The 12,449-nt window shown below is 38.8% G+C and overlaps 1 protein-coding gene across 1 annotated transcript in view; it reads left to right on the top strand.

Moving 5' to 3' along the window:
* Positions 1-388: 388 nt before the first annotated feature.
* The window catches only part of gpr83.2.L (G protein-coupled receptor 83 gene 2 L homeolog), a 33,892-nt gene continuing 21,831 nt past the window's right edge, over positions 389-12,449 (top strand). The window contains exon 1 of the mRNA XM_018247776.2: positions 389-1,523. Within this exon, the coding sequence (XP_018103265.1) occupies positions 1,080-1,523 (444 nt within the window). The 5' untranslated portion in view covers positions 389-1,079. The remainder of the gene's footprint in view (positions 1,524-12,449) is intronic.

Below are 12,449 nucleotides of genomic sequence, written 5' to 3' on the forward strand. Positions count from 1 at the left end.
CTCTAATGAAATTGCGCTATGTAGAATTGAATGCTAGAGCATCTTCACTTTGATTTGCTCGCATTGCTGAAGTAACACTAGCGAAAATTCACCAGCGTTCCACACCCTGGACAATACTTTGCATTAAAGTAAATGAGCATTGTCTGAGCGAATTTTCACCTGGCAAAGTGTTGCGATGGCAGCGAAGCCGTCGCTGGCAAATTTGTGCCGCTTAGTAAATTTACCCCATGGCTTTTTACCTGTGACTTTTTGTCACTAATCACTAGTCAAATGTCACAGATTGGACATAAAACCATACAATACTGTGTAATAGATATAAATGTGGCTTTTAATAACAGCACATCTGGTTTATGAATACCTAGGAAAAAAAAGGGATCAATTGAATGCTGGAAGCCCAGGGCAAAAGATCTTACCATCTGTCACTGAAAGAGAAGCAGAAGAGTGTCAGCTCAGAGGGAAAGTGCCTACAGTCCAACAATAGACTTGGAAAGCAGCACTAAGGTTTCTATGAAAGAGTTCTATTCTAAAATTAGCATTTCCCCATAAAAACTGTACATACATTTATAGCCAAGATAATTGACTCATCTGGAAATTTGCTGATAATCGGGTTCATATTTTTTGCTCCCTTATCTCAAAATGATTCAAACACCCCACAAAGATATAATGAGAGATATTTCAGTGATCCATGGAAACACAGCTCCGTTGATATATTATTTATACCTCTTGCTTTTGCCAGCACTGAGCTCCGTGCAGTGATTTGGCTGTGGCTGAAGAGTGCTGGGATTGCTGCTGTCTCTCTGCCTCCCATTCTGCTTATTATTACAGGCTTTATTGTATTTGCCATGAGAAGGCTCAGGAGGGAAGATAAAGTGGGAGTATTCAGCGCGTCAGACTAGTCCAATGAGATGGGATTTTCTCCAGCAGCCGGTGTGGCATGTGTATTTGTAATATAAATGTGCTGCTGGAGAATCAGAAGGATTCAGAGAGGGAAACAGAGTCTCTTTATGGCTCTCAAGCAATATATGTGTGATAAAGTTGCAAAGTGTCAGCCTTTCAGCCAAGATGATTAATGCTGTGGCATGCAATGCCTTCTTCCTTTCTCTTTGGGAATAGACCAACATTGTTCCTCTGTAGCGATGGTCTCTCAACTCATGTGGCTCTTCTTGCTTTGCCTGAGCAGTGGACTGAAAAGATCAGAAAGTTTGCATTCCAACGTCAGCCTGAAGGGCTCCTTCCAAATTCCCAACATCACTGGTTTATTCTCCTGGAATAACTACAACCTGACAGACTGGCAGAGCTTTGTGGGGAAGAAGAGATATGGGGCAGAGTCTCAGAATCCCATGGTGAAAGCCCTGCTGATTGTGGCGTACTCCTTTATCATAGTCTTCTCGCTTTTTGGGAATGTCCTGGTCTGTCACGTGGTCATCAAAAACAAACGAATGCATTCTGCAACCAGCTTGTTCATAGTCAACCTGGCGGTGGCCGACATACTCATCACTCTGCTCAACACCCCATTCACATTGGTAAGGACCCAGCAGGGCTCACTGGGTTTTAGATGGACTGGAAAGAAATTGGTTCTGGAGATCTTTTTAGGGGCAAGTAGCCACTAGCAATTATTTATAATATTAATGCATTCTAGTTATATTTTGTATGTCTGCTCCGACTGTCAACTTGTGCTGCTCCATCTGTTGTTGAGCTACAAGTCTCAGTAAGCTAGGGGTTTGCAGTTCAACACGTCATCAGGTTCATGGTCAACATTTAGGAACTGCCCAGGGCAACCTCATCAATCTCTAAATAGAACTTAAACCACATGCATGTCTACATCTAATAAACCTCTTGAGACCCTTCTATCCCCTTGAGATCCCTTCTTGAGATCCCTTCTATGACGAGTGCTTAAGTTAAGGCACACGGTCACGTTATTTCTTTCTTAGATTTTATTTCAGGTTCTTGACTTCAGTTTCTAAAAGTTGATGTTAAGTAGGAGTACAATCAGCTACAACAAGTATCACAGGAGCCCTTAAAAATATCCTTTTGATGATCAAACATTGTTGAACATTAGGGTGCATCTTTACGGACCATATGGTTACATTGCTATACCAAATATTCTATTTCTCTATATGTTGGTGCTATCAGGGTGGATCTCGATTACATTTTATCACTGCTATTACCTGTGCACCAATGCTCCTATTATTAAGAACAGGTCAGCTTTAAGGTGCAGTGTCAGAGACGGAGCATTTGGATATTACGGAGCTATATTCTTATAAAGGAAGGCTGTGCAACCATATATGATGTATGTATCATAATACACAGTATGGAGCCAGTCATGAACTGGAAATTGAATTTTTGCAGCAGAGAATGGGACAAATAGAGGGGCAGCTGGACCTTCTACTGATACTATGGACTAGGAGTCTCCAGAGTGAGCGGCAGATTAACCATAATATTTAACACTGTGACTGTTAGAGGAGTAAAAGAGCTGAAGCAATTACACAGATGCTGTGAGTGTCGCTGGAGAGGAGATTGATTGTGTCCATGTCCCAGTCTCTGTCTTTCTCTACTCTTAACCTGCTGCTTCCATTTATATCATTTATATCATTTATATCATTTATACCATTCATACCATTTATATGATTTATAAAATTTATACAATTTATACGATTTATACAATTTATACAATTTATACCCTTTATATAATTTATAAAATTTATACCATTTATACCATTTATACCATTTATACAATTTATACCATTTATACCATACATACATCCCATTAGCCCTTCTGTCCCATTCTTATCTCTTCCTATCTAACTCTTCTTCTTCACACTTCTCAGGTAGCTCTCATATACTTCTGCTGCCACCCGTATTTCACCCTCTTCTTCCCCCTCCCCAAAAAATGTAAAAATATGGGAGATGTGTGTGACGGGTGCACAAGCAAGAAGCTGCCAACTGGGTGTTCAAATTAGGGACATATGTATTTGCGATGCTTTCTGATACAGATATAGGACCTGTTATCCAGAATGCTCGAGACCCGGGGTTTTCCATATAAGGGATCTTTCCTTATTTTGGATCCTCATACTAAAAATCTCCTTTAAAAATCATGTAAACATTAAATAAACCCAATAGGCTGGTTTTGCCTCCAATAAGGATTAATTATATCTCAGTTGGGATCAAGTACAAGTTACTGTTTTATTATTACAGAAAAAAGGGGAATATGTTTTGGAATTATTTGAGTCATATTAAGTCTATGGGAGATGACCTTCCCATAATTCAGAGCTTTCTGTTTAACAGGTTTATAACAGGCCCATATCTCATCTTTTCTGCTACCTAATTCTTTAGGGCACTGAAACTTAAATCCATTTATCTATTTATATGTCTTTCTTCTTTTCTATTGATTCTCTTCCGATTCTCTTCTCTGTCATTCTTGTCTGCCCTCTGATTCTTCAGGGTATTGAAACAGTTACACTGCATTACATACGCTACATTGTGAGTGCTATTTTGCATACTCCTCTGGTACAGGTATGGGATCCATTAACCCAGGAACTCGTTATCCAGAAAGCACCGAATTACGGTTAGGCCATCTCCCATAGACTTCATTATAGTCAAATGATTCATTTAAAAAAAAAAATGATTCCCCTTTTCTCTGTAATAATAAAACAGTCGCTTGTACTTGATCCCAACTAAGATATAATTAATCCTTATTGGAAGCAAAACCAGCCTATTGGCTTTATTTAATGTTTACATGATTTTCTAGTAGACTTAAGTTATAAAGATCCAAATTACTGAAAGATTCCTTATCAGGAAATTCCCAGGTCCCGAGCATTCTGGATAACAGGCCCCGAGCATTCTGGATGACAGGTCCCATACCTGTAAAACTAAATATGGCAATGTTATAAACAGATGGAAAAAAAGAAAGCAACAAATATTTCTTATATATTTATGTTGATTTTTCTTGGCTGCTCTTCTGATGCTTCAGAAACAGTTTTGCTGCACCTGCTGCTGTTTTACACTCTCAGCCAATGAAACTGACAATTGATGTCACTGTTATAAATAGGAAAGAAAAAGACACAGAATTAAACCTTTCTTCTCTTCATCGCCGTCCTCATCATTTCTCTTCTCTCCGGCCACCTGATTCTTTGCAGCCTTAAAGGGGAAGGAAACCTAGGTGGCGCAAAAACTCCCCCCCTCCCGTTTGTTGCCCACCCTCCCTCCTCCCCCCTGGCCTACCCGTCCCGCTGGGCAAATGCCCCTAACTTGTTACTTACCCTTCTGCGCAGGTCCAGTCCAGGGAGTTCACAGACGACATCTTCTTCCACGCGATCTTCTTCCTGCTGTGAACGGCGTTTTGGCGCATGCGCAGTAGGAGTATTTTGCCGGTACGGATCTACTGCGCATGCGCCAAAAGTCACACGCATGCGCAGTAGATCGTACCGGCAAAATGATCCTACTGCGCATGTGCCGTTCAAAGCAGGAAGAAGATCGCGTGGAAGAAGATGTCGTCTATGAACTCTCTGGACTGGACCTGCGCAGAAGGGTAAGTAACAAGTTAGGGGCATTTGCCCAGCGGGACGGATAGGCCAGGGGGAGGGTGGGCAACAAACGGGAGGGGGGTGGGGGGTTTGCGCCGACAAGGTTTCCTTCCCCTTTAAAAGTAATTATCTGACTATGGGAGTGGGGTTTGTCGCGGGGTTGGTATTTTACATATTCAGCCAGTAAAACTGAGAATTAATGGCAATGATATAAACAGGGAGAAATTGTAAAAGAGATTGTAGCGCTGGTATTTTATACAGTGATGTTCTTAAAGGGGCGATTCACCTTTATATTAACTTTTTGTATGTTATAGCATGGCTAATTCTAAGCAAGTTTTTTTTATTGACCTTCTTTTTTTTTTATTTTTTAAATTATTTTCTTTCTTCTTATGACTCTTTCCAGCCTTCAAATGGGGGTCACTGACCCCATCTAAAAAACAAATGCTCTGTAAGGCTACAAATGTATTATTATTGCTACTTTTTATGACTGATCTTTCTATTTTAATTGGCCTTCCCCTCCAGAGACTTTCATCTCTCCAGTCCATAATGAACACTGCCGAGAGGCTCATAAACCTCAGCAACCGCTCCTCCTCTTACTCGCCATTCTGTCAATCCCTTCACTGGCCTCTACTGCCTTTCAGAATAAAATTCAAATTAATGACCCTGACATTCAAAGCACTTCATAACTACGCTCCTCCCTACATCTCTGAACTCATCTCTATATACTCACCCAACCGCTTACTACTCTCCTCTACTGACCTGCTCCTCAACTCTTCTCTCATTACCTCCTCACATGCTCGCATTCAAGACTTTGCAAGGGCTGCACGCCTCCTCTGGAATTCTCTCCCACGGTCTGTCCGACTTTCTCCCAACCTTTCTGCTTTCAAAGGGTCTCTTAAAACGCACTTCTTTAGAGAAGCCTACCCTCACTCTGCTTAACTACCAAATGCAATTCCACATACAGTCCCACATCTCTCACTTAATTCTGATCTTGCCCACTCCCACACCTTGTGTCTTGTTCCCTTTAGATTGTAAGCTCTTTTGCACAGGGCCTTTCTCACCTCTTGTAACGGTACTGGTCGTGATGTATGTAACTCCATATGTTCTATGTATGTAATTAATGTGATTTAGTTGTATAAACACATTTACTTTACAGTGCTACGCAATATTTTGGCGCTATTTAAATAAATGGTAATAATAAGAAGAAGAATAATTCAGACCCTCTCCTATTCATATTCCAGTCTCTAATTCAAATCAATGCATGGTCACTAGGGTAATTTGGACCCTAGCAACCAGATTGATATAATTGCAAACTGGAGAGCTGCTGAATAAAAAGCCAAATAACCTAAAAACCACAAATAATAAAAAATGAAAACCAATTGCAAATTGTCTCAGAATATCACCCTCTACATTATATTAAAAGTTAATTTAAACTTGAACAACCCCTTTAAGGGCTGTACAGTAATGTGTATCCCTTCCCCAGTCTGAATCTAATGAGCTATTGGCTTCTTTCAATTAAATGCAAATCAAGTGTCTGAAGTCCGACATGTGCTTTGTTACCCAACATTGATCCTGGAGAGCTCGGAATGTGATGTTTCATGCAGCTGTGGGAGCAGCTCTCAATAGTAATTAATCTGGACTTTTGCTCTGTATTGAGTATTTAAAAATAATCTGAAAACAATATCTCCCTTGTGTTTATGGCTGCACCTCTGGCTTTGGGACACCTCTTAGGGCAGAGACACACGCTTAGATTCGGGGAGATTAGCCGCCCGTTGACAAATTTCCTCTTCCGAACTGCTTCCCACCGACGATTTACATTCTAGCCGGCAGGAGGCAGTTCGGTGTACTTCGTTTTACGAAGTTGTCTGAAGTTGCCTCGCGAGGAAACGTTGGGCGACTTCAGAAAACGAAGAGCACCGAGTGCCTTTCGGCCGACGATTTACATTTTAGCCGGCGGGAGGCAGTTCGGTAAGATTAGTCGCCCGAAGAAGAGGAGATTTGTCAATGGGCGACTAATCTCCCTGAATCTTAGCGTGTGTCTCTGCCCTTACTGGAGTTAAAGGTGGATTTGATTTTTATAGAAGGGCAGAGATCATTGGGAGGAGAACACCAAAATGAAAAGACATATAACACGTATATATATATATATACGAAGACAAATGACCAGCAACACCGAGATGTTTCGTGAATAATTCAAGTGTATTAGAAAATCACATGTAAAGCCGACGTGACGTTTCGGTCCACTCAGGGACCTTTCTCAAGGCAACCATGTCAAACATCCAAATCAGTTTATATACCCACAATCCCATTAAACCTATCAACAGGAAGTGACAAAACATCAGGTGTAGCAAATCCCCAGAGCAGCGCTTGATCCAAAACCAAGAAAGGAAACCAAACAGGACATCTCAAAGCAACCTGTGGCCCAACATTGGTTGTCGGCTAAACACCTGGCATCTGCCTTCAAGTGCATGCCAATTGACTGCATACAGGATTCAATAAGAGGCGGTAACACTGACCGCAGGCTGCTTCAGAGGGAAGCCTTCTGGACATACGAACTTAATTGTGTAGCTCCAAAGGGTCTTAATAGCTCTTTGACTTTGAATTGCTTTCTGTGAGATTATTTGCTGCTGGACACAAATTTTATGAATGTATTCCCAGCTTAGCATAAAAGTAAACATACAGCATATAGAAGGTTTCGTACATACCTTGTTGTGTGATACATGTTGTAGATAACATATTCGAATTGGTTTAGCCTTAACTCCGTGTGTACTATAGTAACAATATCTATGATATAATTCCATAGTTTTTTTAACACCGGGGGTCCCTCTGAGTAACCAATAGAATATGTTATAATGTTACAATCTTAATACAGTGATGTATCAGTGTTATACTGAAATTTTTTATGTATCTTTTATCACTTTGCATAATTTTTAACTCTAATATCTTCACTTTTAACGACATTTTTGTAAGAAATATTAATGAGCTATTATTCTTAGCACTCCATCACTTTTTTAGTCTTATGCCTTTACATATATATATATATATAAGCACATAAATGACATTTTGTCAATTTTATGATTGTTACAGCCCTTTAGCTTTGACTGAGGGATTTGCTACACCTGATGTTTTGTCACTTCCTGTTGATAGGTTTAATGGGATTGTGGGTATATAAACTGATTTGGATGTTTGACATGGTTGCCTTGAGAAAGGTCCCTGAGTGGACCGAAACGTCACGTCGGCTTTACATGTGATTTTCTAATACACTTGAATTATTCAAGAAACATCTCGGTGTTGCTGGTCATTTGTCTTCGTATCTGATTTCTTTACCTTGCACCCGAGTCTGAGCATCAAGAGCGGAGTGCTGCCCACATGGACTTATATATATATATAGATGTGCACAAATACATACTGGCATGGGATCCGTTATCCAGAAACCCATTATCCAGATAGCTCAGAATTATGGGACGGCCATCTCCCACAGATTCAATTTACATCAAATAATTTTAAGAATAATTACCTTTTTCTCTGTAATAATAAAACAGTAGCTTGTACTTAATCCCAACTAAGATATAATTAATCCTTATTGGAAGCAAAACCAGCCTATTGGCTTTATTTAATGTTTACATGATTTTCTAGTAGACTGAAGGTATAAAGATCCAAATTACAGAAAGATCTATTATTAGAAACCCCCAGATGCCGAGCATTCTGGATAACAGGTCCCATACCTGTACATCTTGTGAGTATATATACATACTGTACCAGACAAGTCTATGTCCCAACACATGAAATTTGAGAAATGGCACTATTCAAACTACACCCAATCAGACTTCAAGAACATACAGAAAGTTCCTCTGTGGCATATTTACATTTAAACTCATGTATTTATTCCAGTTTATAGAGCATCTGTGGCAGCTACTGAATTACTAGGCAGAGAAACTTTCCATAAACCATACAGTGGGGGCAGATTAATTAACGGGCGAATTTTCACCAGCGTCATCTTCACACCGTCGCACCACTTCACCAGCTACGAATACGCTAATACACTAAAATGGGAAGTTTTGTCCCGTTTTTTGAACTTTAATGCATATTTGGTTCCAACTGTCCCGTTCGCTAGCGAATTGGCGCCTGCCTCTTAGTGAATTGGTGATGTCCCTGCGGATGGCAACGCTGGACGAAAAGTCGCTAGCGTTAGCCACTTCGCTTTTTATTAAATCTGGCTTTGGCAAGAGTATGTAAAATGACTGATGGCTGTTCCCACCCATATCTTTAGAGGGGAAAGTCAAATTTCATGCATGCTGAAATAAACAGCTTTATATTATGAATCTATAAAAGGGGTGGTTCAGCTTTAAGTTTACTTGCAGTATGTTAAAGGACGGCCAATTCTAAACAACTTTTCATTGGTCTTTGTTATTGCTTCTTTTAATTACTCAATGTTCTATTCAGGCCTCTCCTATTCATATTCCAGTCTATTATTCAGATCAATGCATGGTTGCTAGGGTCATTTGGACCCTAGCAACCCGATTCCTAAAAAAAATGCAAATTTGGGAGCTGCTGAATAAAAAGCTAAATAACTCACAAACCGCAAATAATAAAAAATGAAAACTGGTTTTGAATTGTCTCAATGGTCCTGTTTTAAGTTCTGCAGCCTCCGGCCATTCTTGTGCTGGGAGAGGCTGAAGCAGAGCAATTGTGATTTTTACCTGTTAAAGCTCCCTCTAGTGGCACTGCTGTGTATTGCAAGTCAATGAGAAACAGGTGGAAATAGAATTACAGGGGCAAAATAAATGATGACTTGTTTAAAAAAACCATTGACTTGTGACCCAGTCATTGCTATTCATGGCACACATGTCAATCACACTGCATTTTCAGCTAAGAATTGTGAATTTGATTAAACTGGCTCATTTATAGTTTCATCAGATGAAAATGCAGCTCCCTATAACCTTTGTTCTTGTTCTTGCATGTGTGCCCCTCAGCTGAGGGAAGGGGGCGATACGGCCAGCCGAGTCTGGTCCTGATGGGACCTGATATCCAGAATGCTCAGAAAAAAAGGGGTCTTTACATAGTTTGGACCTCATATCTTAAGTCTTCTAAAAAACAATTTAAACAGTAATCCAATAGGCTGGTTTTACTTCCAATAAGGATTAATTATATCTTAGTTGGGATCAAGTACAAGTTACTGTTTTATTATTACACAGAAAAAGGAAATCAATTTTAAAAGGTTGGATTATTTAGATAAAATGGAGTCTATGGGAGATGGCCTTCCTGCAATTCAGAGCTTTCCAGATAATGGGTTTCCGAATAATGTCATCTAGGCCAATAATTTGCTTTTCCTTCCAACACATTTACAACATGATTGTGTATTCTCTGCGTAATGGTGATCAGTTTGATTTCCAACTAAATATCCACAACGAATTCCCTTGAACTAACTCTCATTTCTATCTGTGATACAATGTAACATAGTAACATACAGTAGTAACATAGTAACATAGTAACATACAGTAGTAACATAGTAACATACAGTAGTAACATAGAGACATAGTAACATACAGTGGTAACATAGTAAAATACAGTAGTAACATATTAACATACAGTAGTAACATTGTAAAATACAGTAGTAACATAGTAACATACAGTAGTAACATAGTAACATACAGTAGTAACATAGTATAGTAACATACAGTAGTAACATAGCAACATACAGTAGTAACATAGTAACATACAGTAGTAACATAGAGACATAGTAACATACAGTGGTAACATAGTAACATACAGTAGTAACATATTAACATACAGTAGTAACATTGTAAAATACAGTAGTAACATAGTAACATACAGTAGTAACATAGTAACATACAGTAGTAACATAGTATAGTAACATACAGTAGTAACATAGCAACATACAGTAGTAACATAGTAACATACAGTAGTAACAAAGTAACATACAGTAGTAACATAGTAACACAGTAAAATACAGTAGTAACATAGTGACATAGTAACATACAGTAGTAACATAGTAACATACAATAGTAACATACAGTAGTAATATAGTAACATACAGTAGTAACATAGTGACATAGTAACATACAGTAGTAACATAGTAACATACAGTAGTAACACAGTAACATACAGTAGTAACACAGTAACATACAGTAGTAACATAGTAACATACAGTAGTAACACAGTAACATACAGTAGTAACACAGTAACATACAGTAGTAATATAGTAACATACAGTAGTAACATAGTAACATACAGTAGTAACACAGTAACATACAGTAGTAACACAGTAACATACAGTAGTAATATAGTAACATACAGTAGTAACATAGTGACATAGTAACATACAGTAGTAACATAGTAACATACAATAGTAACATACAGTAGTAATATAGTAACATACAGTAGTAACATAGTGACATAGTAACATACAGTAGTAACATAGTAACATACAGTAGTAACACAGTAACATACAGTAGTAACACAGTAACATACAGTAGTAACATAGTAACATACAGTAGTAACACAGTAACATACAGTAGTAACACAGTAACATACAGTAGTAACATAGTAACATACAGTAGTAACATAGTGACATAGTAACATACATCAGTAACATAGTAACATACAATAGTAACATAGTAACATACAGTAGTAACATAGTATAGTAACATACAGTAGTAACCTAGTAACATACAGTAGTTACATAGTACCATACAGTAGTAACATAGTAACATACAGTAGTAACATAGTGACATAGTAACATACATCAGTAACATAGTAACAAACAATAGTACCATAGTAACATACAGTAGTAACATAGTATAGTAACATACAGTAGTAACATAGTAACATACAGTAGTAACATAGTAACATACAGTAGTAACATAGTAACATACAGTAGTAACATAGTAACATACGGTAGTAACATAGTGACATAGTAAGTTAAGTTCAACCTTAGAACAAGGAAGTCGCCCAAAGTTGCCATATGAGGAAAGTTTGGGCATCTTCAGAAAACGAGGCACTGCATTTGCATTGCCCCAGGCGATTTTCATTTTTGATGGCAGGGTGAAGGCAGTTCGGGAGCGACTAATCTCCCCGAATCTGCTCCTGTGGACTGACCCTTATGCATTTGGAGAAAAAGTTACCATAAGAAAAAACGCCCATTGACTATGGAGCAAGAAAAATTGTCACACTCATAAAAAATAGTGTAAAAAAAAAATGTTGACACCCATTGACTCGCGTTTCACAAATTTTTGTTCAGTTTCGCAATTTTTTTCTCAGTTTCATGAATTTTGAATCGAAACAGGACAGATTCACTTATCACTAATGACGTGATCTTCAGATTTCAGACATGAGACAAACACTCAAGGATCCGTATGAAAGTAGGGGGTTAGAGAGGTCAGAATCCTGTTCCCTTGTAAAGGCTGAAAGCTGATTATTAGATTTCATGCTGAATTCTGCCCTGTTGGCTCCAGGCACCAGGTTTTACTGTTGTACTGAGTGACATGTGCCAAATCCACTGTGACTTCCATGCCCTCGGCTGATTCATCCAATGAATAGTTTATACAGTGTGTAATATATGGAGTCAATGCTACGGAGCCCGTCAAGACCAATAATTTGCCTTATAGTGATGATATACATGTACAAAGTGGCTGAAAGAGAAACATTCTTCCCCTCGAGATTTGTAAGGCGAGTGATGATAAAGCTGAGACGGTTCCTCAGTATCAGTAACATGATCCGAGAGCAACTGTCATACAGAGAAGGGGCAAGAGCTTGAGACACATTCAGGAGTAGTTGGAGCAGGGTTCTGGGCTTCTAGGAACATTTTTTTTTGGGCTGTCCTACCTCCATGCTTCCATGTCATATTCATTGAAATGAATTACAGGTATGGGATCCTTTATCCGGAAGCCCATTATCCAGTAGGCT

This window comes from Xenopus laevis, chromosome 2L, assembly GCF_017654675.1.
Source record: "Xenopus laevis strain J_2021 chromosome 2L, Xenopus_laevis_v10.1, whole genome shotgun sequence".
In the NCBI taxonomy this organism is placed as follows: domain Eukaryota; kingdom Metazoa; phylum Chordata; class Amphibia; order Anura; family Pipidae; genus Xenopus; species Xenopus laevis.